Source organism: Eutrigla gurnardus (assembly GCF_963514095.1).
Source record: "Eutrigla gurnardus genome assembly, chromosome: 14".
In the NCBI taxonomy this organism is placed as follows: Eukaryota; Metazoa; Chordata; class Actinopteri; order Perciformes; family Triglidae; genus Eutrigla; species Eutrigla gurnardus.
The window spans coordinates 1,530,650-1,540,019 of NC_139937.1; the positions used below are offsets into that span (position 1 = coordinate 1,530,650).

Sequence of the window (9,370 nt, forward strand, 5' to 3'; positions counted from 1 at the left end):
GAAGTGTCTGCTAAATGCCCTAAATGTAACTGTGAATGTATTTCACCCTTAAACGTAGTGGGGAAGTGTCAGAGAATGGAGATACCCAAATGTTGTTAAAAATAACAGTGCAGTACTTGAAGTACAACAGTGTGGGCATAAAGGTAAAAGCCCTGCATCACAAACACTATAGCAAAATCAAAGTAAGAGTATCAAAAGTGAGTAGGCTACTCACTATGTAGAATGGACTCTTTTAGAGAGTTGGATTATTTTATTGTGAAATATTATATATATATATATACAAATATATATCTTAAATATATTATTGGATAATTGGTATTGATGCTTCAACGTGCAATGCTGTGCTGGTCGAAACTTTTGACAGCTTTTTATACAGCTGCTTACTAGTTTACTTTATAACAATACATAATTCATTAACTTCTCGTGTGTTTTATCTTCAAAATAATGTCTGACTCAATTCATTCAGTGGAGTAAAAATGTCTCCTGAAATGTGGAGGAGGATAAATAGAAAGTAGAATAGAATGGAATAAGTATATTTTCTTTAAATTTTACATTGGTATTCATGTAATATCTGGAAGGGAAGGTATTCATAATATGAATATGTTATTATGTTATTGTGTGCTACCCTGAGCATTGATTGCGGGAAAAGAATCTTGTTTTGACGGGGAAAATATTTCCATGACACAAGCTTAAAGACAAAACAAGTATGCCAGCATTCTCTTTTATTAAATGTACATGTAAGCACACATTTACAATAACAATTATCATAGAGAATTGTTGTTAATAATTATGTCAAAAAGCCTTGTGCACAGTTAAGTCACTGATATCAGCAGCAGATTATTTGGACAGCCAGCCACCGTGAAGTGTAAGACCTATAGTGTAAGAAATCCTTATCCTAACAACCAAGGCATCAAATGATCCTCTTTATCACACCTGCTAAATACATTTACAAACTAAAACTAGAGAAAACATTTGAAAAAGTTTGATATTAATACGTGCAGACTTTTCCTCTCATTTTCACTCGGACTCCTGCCCAAACGCCCCACTTGCCGCACCAATGACTATGTCCACCATCCCCATTATTAAACCCCCTCCAAGCCGAAACATATTACTCACCCCATTTCCACTTCTCCACACGAGCCTCCCAAACCCTCCACCTACAGCTTTTGCCTGACCCCCCATCTCTGACATCACTGTTCCTATGTAGCCCTCACTCTGCTCCCACAGCCGCCCTCCGAAGAACTTGGTCACCCACCAGCCATTATCCAACGCGTCTCCAAATATCCCTGCCGTGTCTCCGGCCAGGGTCCCCATGCCAGTGACCCCAGTGTGGCAGCTGTTCAGCAGGGCCCCCAGCATGGAGGAAGAGCAGTAGTAAACGCTGTAGCAGCCGTTTTCCCCAATGCCCAGTAGTGTTTCTCCAGTTGAGCCGATCCAAGACAAGAGATCAGAGGTCAAGAGGTGGAGCAGGGAGAAGGTTTCACTAGGTAGGGCAGACAGAACTCCAAGCTCTTCCCGAAGAATATACATCACCTGAATCAAAAGAGAAATATTGGATCTTTTGAAATGCCAGACGGATCAAGGGCTTGTAATGAGTGAACACCTGCTGCAGGCCACACCTCATTCCAGGCTCTGGGAGGAGCAGCCTGAAGGGATTTATTTAACCACGCTGACACTCAACATGTTAACGCAGAATTAGTTCTCTACAAATAGAGTACACTAAACATCTCTGTCTTTTATTTCCTGAACTCTTGTAATATTAATCTTTACCTTGTTATTTTCAATCATTTTGTACTAAATTCTAATTCTAATTATCCAGTATTCGGTATTTGTTAAAGTACTTGTAATTATTGAGTATTTTGCCTTTCTCAGCCATTGAAATCATTGGTATTATGTCGTCTGTTACTCTGGACAAGTTTTTTATTTGTTTTTTCAGTTTCTATTTCTTTTTTAGTCTAAAGTCTCAAAAAATAACCCTGATGATGTCATCAGGTGTGCATCTCAGTCTACAGATTTGTAGCCTGGAATTGGCAGGCTCTATGCCATTGCATTATGGGAGGTGTAGGATGCAATGATACCATTCCCTTACTTATGGAAGTGTATTGCTTAATTGCTGGAGTACACGAATAAATTAAAACGGTGCGTAAAAGGTTCAGTAACTTGTCTCACCTGTCCAGGTAACCGTGTGACTTTGGAGAACACAGGCTGCAGCGGGGCTTTAAGGATGGACACGGTGATGGAGAGGACGTAGACGAGAGTGCTGCTGGAATTTGTGTCTGTCTCTTGTTCATCCACAGTTTCATAGTCCGCTGTGGACTCAGGGGCCTCTGACCTGACCACTCTTAGATGTGTAAAATCATGCAGCTCCTGTCTTTCTGTGGCCCCTGAACCAACCTCCTCTCTTTCTGTGGCCCCTGAACCAACCTCCTCTCTTTCTGTGGCCCCTGAACCAACCTCCTCTCTTTCTGTGGCCCCTGAACCAACCTTCTCTCTTTCTGTGGCCCCTGAACCAACCTCCTCTCTTTCTGTGGTCCCTGAACCAACCTCCTCTCTTTCTGTGGCCCCTGAACCAACCTCCTCTCTTTCTGTGGCCCCTGAACCAACCTTCTCTCTTTCTGTGGTCCCTGAACCAACCTCCTCTCTTTCTGTGGTCCCTGAACCAACCTCCTCTCTTTCTGTGGTCCCTGAACCAACCTCCTCTCTTTCTGTGGTCCCTGAACCAACCTCCTCTCTTTCTGTTGCCCCTGAACCAACCTCCTCTCCTTCTTTAGTTGCTATGTGGTCACCAGCATGATCTGCATCCAGCTCTTGTATGTTTCCAGGGACCCCCTCACTGTGAAGACCCACTCTGATTCCAACAGCCTCCCCATCTGCTCCTCCACAGCCCTCTGAGAACAACTCTGCCACTCCTAGGATCTCCTCCAGCTCCTTTACGCTCACTTGCCTCTCCCCTTCCCCTGTCTCTCTGATTAACCCCATACTGAAGCCACTCCTCCCCTCTGGGAAAGTGCAGCACAGTGCAAGCCACAGAGGCTTCGTCTGACACTCCTCATCTCCGTCCTCAGCCTCCCGGAGACCTCCAACCCCGGTCAGGATGTAAAGGGCACCCCCTAAAGTGCTGCACTGGGGAGTGATTCTTGACTGGACCAGTGTTGTGACTGTTGAGTCCCAGTGTTGAAGCGGGGACTCTGTGGGTAGAGATGGATCCCAGCCTCCTCTCAGAAGAGCTGGTATTGCCACTTTAATGTTGTCGTCTTCTTCCTTTGTCTGGCAGAAAAGAGCAACCAGAGCCACGTGTTAAAATATGAGCATTAGGATTTACATACTGCAAGTATACAGTGTTCTCACTCCATTTCCCCAAGATAATTCAGCTGATATTTCTAAACATGAATCTTTGCGTTTTATTTAATTGATCATTCTCAAATGTTTTTTTTTATTAAATGTAATATTATATTAGCTTATATAACAAAATAGGATGTGAAAAAAATGTAGTTTTACCGTCATTGTATGCCAGCATCTCTGATAATTACATAAGAATTTAAAAGGTTTTAATTTGACAAATATCTCAATTCAAGCTTTAGGGGTGGTTTGTTGGCCACTTACAAACACTCTCACGTTTTTAATTCATGTTTATTCAATTTTCAGAATGCAGCAACTTACAGTAAAGCACCCTGCAGCGGTGGGAGACGTATTCAGATCTTTTTTAAAGATGTAGAAGTACCAATGCAAAAAATGAGACATTCCAGTAAAGTAAAAGCAGTGCATTCAAAATCAGGAAGCAATAGCACCAAAGTATTATCCACAAAATATACTTAAAGTATTTACTGCTTGCATGCTGGAACACAAATCTGTGTTTTTTTCCCCCCGTGCTATTTTTCAAATTCCCTCATTCAAAAACAGCCCCGTGCTTTAAACAGTATGACAGATGTATCCTCACCACAAGCTCTTCCCCCTCCTTCTCTGTCCATCCGTGGCCGAGATGGAAGGCAGAGAAGACGGCCGTGTCACAGGTCGGTCTGGACAGAGTGGCAAACGCCTGTCCCCCAGGCAGGCTGTGGCAGAGAGAGGGCAGCAGCAGCAGCAGCCCTGCAGAGGCTCCCCGAGGAGGCGTCTGTCTGTAGAAGCAGTGGCTGCAGAGGCTGAAGGCCGACTCCGAGGTGTCCTCAGCTGAGGGAGACAAGCCTGGGCCCAGCACAGCCAGGAGGCAGACAGCCGCAGCTGCTGCATTGACAGCAGCAGGACACAGCATGGTGGTGCTGGGGAGCTGAGCAGATCTCCCTCACACACACACAGAGCAAGAGGGAGAGGCTTTATAAATGTTCCAGTGGTTTCCGGATATAGATGGTAAGGATCAGGTGGCCAAGGTTGGCTGCTGATGGCTTGTTGTTTTCTCACTTGCTCCTTATGCTTTCTGCAGGTTGTGTCCAACCATGACTGCCTTCTTTTAAATTCAGCTGTACCAGGAAATCTGTGTTGCAGGCACAATCTTGCTTACTCCTTCCTTTCCCTGACAACCTCGCCCCCTCTGTCAGTTCCACCCTCTTTGACTCTCCCTCTTGTTTGTACCTCCACTTCAGCCCTCCCTCTTAAATGCTCCATGGTTACACCTTTGCTGTGAGTCACACAAGCCAAGCACACGCCCATCCAAAGCTGTCAATTACCTGTAATTCTGCATTCCGAACCAATGGTCCTTGTTCACACTTCGTCCCTGAATGTCTCACGCCGTCGTTGTCCAATATTCTATGTAAAGCACATTTCTGAAAGTACTGATTCTCGATCAAGTCTACACGGTTGCTTTAGAACACCTTCATATCAAGCAGGACTTCACACGCCAGGTAAAACCTGAGCAACCAAGCTCCAAATCTAACAGTCAGTTCATGAAAACCTCATTAAAGCTTAATCCTGACAGTGTCAAAGCCACGGGTCATCGTCTCACCCAGAGCTCAGCCATTCTTGAAAACTCCTAGCTTCCCAGGCAAAACACCCCCATCACGGCTCGCTTTCCTTGAGATGCTAAACATGCCTGTTGAGACCTGATGTTGGCACCGGCTGCTCTTTGCAAAATCATTATGTGGCAAAAGCAGTAATTTGTATGTAATCTGATAACCCAGTGTATGCAGAAGAGTGAATAGAAACATATCTAACTCTCTCCATGACATCTAATAGAGGTGGAATCCAGCCAGACTGCCTTCAAGTTGCTTAAAATTTAGGGCAAACAAGAGCTGGATGTACCACTGGGCTTGTAAGGAGAAGCAGAGAGGTCGAGCAAAGAAGAACATGTGCAATAACATAGAAATAGCATGAGTGTAGAGAATGTTGTCAGTACGCATCGCTGCACCACACAGACTACAGCAGGACTCTGTGACTGACTGCAGCTTCTGTACAGTTTTAGGGTGTGATGCTTCAAGGCATGACTATATGCTGCATTTACAATAGTGCATTGAGAAATATGTTAAGAGAAAGATATAACATCCTAAAACATGGTGTTATGTAAAACAGCCTGTAGCATGTTATCAGATTCATCTGTGAATGAAAGCTGACAAAAAACTTTTAGTCATCTGAAATGCTAACAATTTATTCAGCGACACATAATTTGAGAGGTGCAAAAAAATAGATCTTACATTAAGTAGCCTATATTTTTGACAATTTGTAAAAAAAAAAAGAAAAAAGAAAACATTAGAAGTACAAATGACAAAACTCCCTGTAACAAGTGAGGAAGACGGATCATTTGAAAATCTGTATCATACTAAAACAGATGTAATGGACTGCAGTATTGCAATACCAAGTCTGAGATGGTGTTTGGACAGTGCAAAACAAACAACGAACAACAAGCTCTCTTTGTGCAGGACACACCTAGTCGAAATCACTGGTTGTAGGTTACTCCACTGTTTAGACAAAAAACAAACTGTTTGAAAAGTATCCAATCATCCCAGTGGATTTTTCATAAAAGCAAATTTCCAATAAGGTTGACACATTTAATAATTAACATAATATGTGAAAACCGCACATACTTTGACTGTGATACTGCAATTAAGCAAAAGTCCACCGGGGGGAGTTTGACCTTTGTTTTGAAAAAAGGCTATGAATACAGAAAAACATTTAATTATATTCCCCACACACACACACACACACACACACACACACACACACACACACACACACACACACACACACACACACACACACACACACACACACACACACACACACACACACACACACACACACACACACACACACACACACTGTACAAACCCTCTATCTCTTTCTATAAATACATATAAAATACACACTCAGGCTCACTCATTAGGAATGTCAATGACCAGTTCGGCCTCGTCTCCCTCCCCTCTGTCTTCATCTCCTCTGTCACTGTCTCCATCGCTCTCTCCCTCCTCCTCAGCTGCATCTCCACTAAGCATCTGTCTGGGAACCCAGCTGAAGGGGCCGCTGGCAGCCTGAGGGACGGCGGGGGCTGATGGGTAATTAGCTGCCATTGGGGCAACGACCTGGGAGGAATTTTCAATGAAGCAAACATGTTAGGAATGACGAGGTGATGGAGTTGTGATGAAGGAATAAGGGGATGCATGACTACGTCACAGATGAACAGAGGAAAACAGGACAAAGCATGCAGCATGGATATGAATTTACAGACCAGAAGGTCATTTCATATTCATTGAATAAAGGCAAATTTATATCAAAACATGTTAGCAACATTGTGCAACTATGTAAAAAAAAATTTGGACGGTCTAATAGCAAAAATACAATCTACTGTCATTGTATTTACAGGATTATTATTTTTTATCTCTTAAAATCTTATTTTCCCTTTAACTCTCTCACCTTCCCCGTTGTCTCTCGCTTGTTTTTAGGCGTCTTTGTTTTTCTTTCTTTCTTCATTCGCTCAGCTGGGGGTGCCAAATACTCTGGTGGGAAGGGCATCTGCCCAACACACACGCAGGCCCCAAAATGCCAAATGACCACACGAAACACACAGACATAGGCAATTTACAAGACACACAGCACCACCACCACCAACAAAAAAAAACATACACAGAAGAATGAACAATGCAGACAGTGAAGCCAGTATGAGCATCAAACAAAAACAAATGAAGAAGTCAAATGGAATTGTGACTAAAATGACAAAAGAATCAAATTATATAAACAATGCCAAATCAAAACAGGGATTATGTTTGCTGACAAGGAGGTGACGGAGGCAGCGATGTCACTGTCGCTGGCTGTACTACCATGTAAGAAAGGGAGATGTAAAACTCACGGTGTTTAGGTAAGGACCGGAGCCTGATGACGGGAGGGGATTTACACCCGCACGGGCCAGCAGGGATAGATGAGGGGACGAGGATGAAGGAAGACATGCCCCAGGACTACTTCGACGTCTGGAAAAGAGTACACCATGAAAACAAACTCAGTGTGGCAGCAAGAGTATTCGGGGCGCAAAATGTTTCTGCCACATTGGTCCATTTGGTTCATTAAGCCACACCAAGACTGCTTCATTTTAGAAATGTATTATTTCCTCTGTTTTCCCCTTTCAGCTTTTTTCTCATCCAGAACCTGAGCTTTTCAAAAACGTTTTCATGAGTAGATAAATCTGAACAAATTGAGCTTTTGAAAAAATGACTATTCCAGTCGACAGTCAAGGTTTATATTTAGATAACTATTCATAGGACAAGCAGCGTGTCAAAGTTGAACGTGGAGCCAGCGTCCCCCAGGTACAGCAGAGCCAGTGGTGAAGGTTGTGATCATCATATCATCATTGAGACGTTACCCCAAACAAGCGGGTGGAATTCTTTAACTGTTAATGTTCAAATGCCCAACTTACTTCTTTGCTCCTTCTCGTTCTCTTTCCCTCTCCCGGGTGCCTTCACCTTCACTATTTTCTGAAGAAACTGTTGCATCCGAATCTGCAACCGAACACACGAGAACTTGAAGCAACACACAGGTTTGTGATAGAAATGAAAGCACAATGAGAAGCGAGTACTTCAGGGTACCTGAGGAGTCTTCATCCACCCTCTCATACTGCAGCAGTCTGTCCAGGAGGAAGCTGCAATACAAGTGAATGACATTGTTATTCATTGCACGCGCATGTGCAGTAAATCCACACACGTGCACGCGATGTGATGAAACCTTTTGTCCCTGGACACTTTGAGAAGTTTCCTCTGTGCCCTCCTCAGTTCCTCCTGGAAGCATTCCTGCTCCTGGAACAGTCAAACGTGACGTCATTGCACATACCGACACACGGGGGAGTAAAATACTGAAACGCGGGTGATTAAGATGATCATTGTACTCACATACACAAGGAACTTTAATTTACGTTTGAGGTTTTTGTATTTCCGCTTGTAGTCGACCTCGACGTCTGCTTGTCCGTTCATCTCTAAAACAATGCACATGGACGATGAAACACTGTCGTGTGTTAACAGGTGGCTTACATGGTGGAGAAACGCGATATAAAGCAAGCAAGGAGGTGACTGCATGCTAAGCTAAATGATAGCTTATGTCGCTAAAGTTAGCTCGCTAAAGCTACAGAGCTGCTGGCCCCACATACCTCTGAAAATACAACCCGGGTTTATTTAAAATATGCATGTCATATTTAAACATACTTTCGATTCATTACAACGCTATTTCTAGCAGGGAAACCCAATTGATACCTCTTGATTGCGTCTGTCTGTGCGACATGCTCTTGTTTACGTTCCTGACGTCGTGTCCTTCTTCTTCGTGTTTTTTTTTTAAGGAAACCAGCGTTTTAGGTGCATTACCGCCACCCCCCGCTTCCCAGGTGAACTGCAGATGATGTCCCAGGCTCCAGTTGGATGACTCGGCTGATTAGATCAGAGAACACTAGACAGGTTTACTTTTATAACAACATCCTGATTCCAGTCTGAGATCTTCTTCTTTATATTACTCTCCATAATGCAACACATACCTGCTTTCATTTACATTGGACTCCACTAGCCTACCTTTTTTAACCCAACAATGTTTATCCATCCATCCATCCATCCATCCATCCACCCATCCATCCATCCATCCATCCATCCATCCATCCATCCATCCATACATCCATCCATCCATCCACCCATCCATCCATCCATCCATCCATCCATCCATCCATCCACCCATCCATCCATCCATCCATCCATCCATCCATCCATCCATCCACCCATCCATCCATCCATCCATCCATCCATCCATCCATCCATCCATCCTTTGATGCTCAGCAGGACTTGTAAATCTATAGTGCCTCTCTGTTTGTGTAGTTTGTTTTGCTAACCTGTCCACCTCCTCACTTCCCTTTAGACCTTATGAACATGAATACAAGTAGAAGAATATAATAAAAACAAAATGTAATATTTCGACAGCTTTT

The 9,370-nt window shown here is 43.5% G+C and overlaps 2 protein-coding genes across 4 annotated transcripts; both read right to left on the reverse strand.

The window, feature by feature from the left end:
- Nucleotides 1–701: 701 nt before the first annotated feature.
- LOC311024690 (uncharacterized protein) lies at nucleotides 702–4,658 on the reverse strand. Of its 2 annotated transcripts, none has more exons than XM_084027215.1 (3): nucleotides 3,938–4,658; nucleotides 2,170–3,267; nucleotides 702–1,533 (listed from the first exon to the last, which is right to left on the reverse strand). In XM_084027215.1, the coding sequence occupies exons 1-3, from the start codon at nucleotides 4,247–4,249 to the stop codon at nucleotides 1,018–1,020; spliced, it is 1,926 nt and encodes a 641-aa protein (XP_083883341.1). In that variant the 5' UTR covers nucleotides 4,250–4,658; the 3' UTR covers nucleotides 702–1,017. The 2 variants fall into 2 exon arrangements, with proteins under 2 accessions (XP_083883341.1, XP_083883342.1); XM_084027216.1 differs by having other exon boundaries at nucleotides 2,170–3,261; nucleotides 3,938–4,649.
- Nucleotides 4,659–5,545: 887 nt separating this feature from the next.
- Nucleotides 5,546–8,721, reverse strand: ino80e (INO80 complex subunit E). Of its 2 annotated transcripts, XM_084027226.1 has the most exons (8): nucleotides 8,658–8,721; nucleotides 8,301–8,383; nucleotides 8,137–8,207; nucleotides 8,001–8,053; nucleotides 7,832–7,913; nucleotides 7,271–7,388; nucleotides 6,838–6,936; nucleotides 5,552–6,506 (listed from the first exon to the last, which is right to left on the reverse strand). In XM_084027226.1, the coding sequence occupies exons 1-8, from the start codon at nucleotides 8,683–8,685 to the stop codon at nucleotides 6,300–6,302; spliced, it is 741 nt and encodes a 246-aa protein (XP_083883352.1). In that variant the 5' UTR covers nucleotides 8,686–8,721; the 3' UTR covers nucleotides 5,552–6,299. The 2 variants fall into 2 exon arrangements, with proteins under 2 accessions (XP_083883353.1, XP_083883352.1); XM_084027227.1 differs by lacking the exon at nucleotides 6,838–6,936 and having other exon boundaries at nucleotides 5,546–6,506.
- Nucleotides 8,722–9,370: the final 649 nt, after the last annotated feature.

Bases quoted from the DNA above. Each gene is read 5' to 3' on its own strand.
- LOC311024690 (XM_084027215.1), bottom strand. From the start codon at position 4,249: ATGCTGTGTCCTGCTGCTGTCAATGCAGCAGCTGCGGCTGTCTGCCTC. The intron at 3,268-3,937 runs GTGAGGATACAT...CTTTTCTGCCAG, and splicing joins AGGAGGGGGAAGAGCTTGTG to ACAAAGGAAGAAGACGACAA. The intron at 1,534-2,169 runs GTGAGACAAGTT...CTTTTGATTCAG, and splicing joins TCACACGGTTACCTGGACAG to GTGATGTATATTCTTCGGGA.
- ino80e (XM_084027226.1), bottom strand. From the start codon at position 8,685: ATGTCGCACAGACAGACGCAATCAAGAG. The intron at 8,054-8,136 runs GTTTCATCACAT...CTTGTATTGCAG, and splicing joins AAAGTGTCCAGGGACAAAAG to CTTCCTCCTGGACAGACTGC. The intron at 7,914-8,000 runs GTACCCTGAAGT...GTTCGGTTGCAG, and splicing joins GGTGGATGAAGACTCCTCAG to ATTCGGATGCAACAGTTTCT.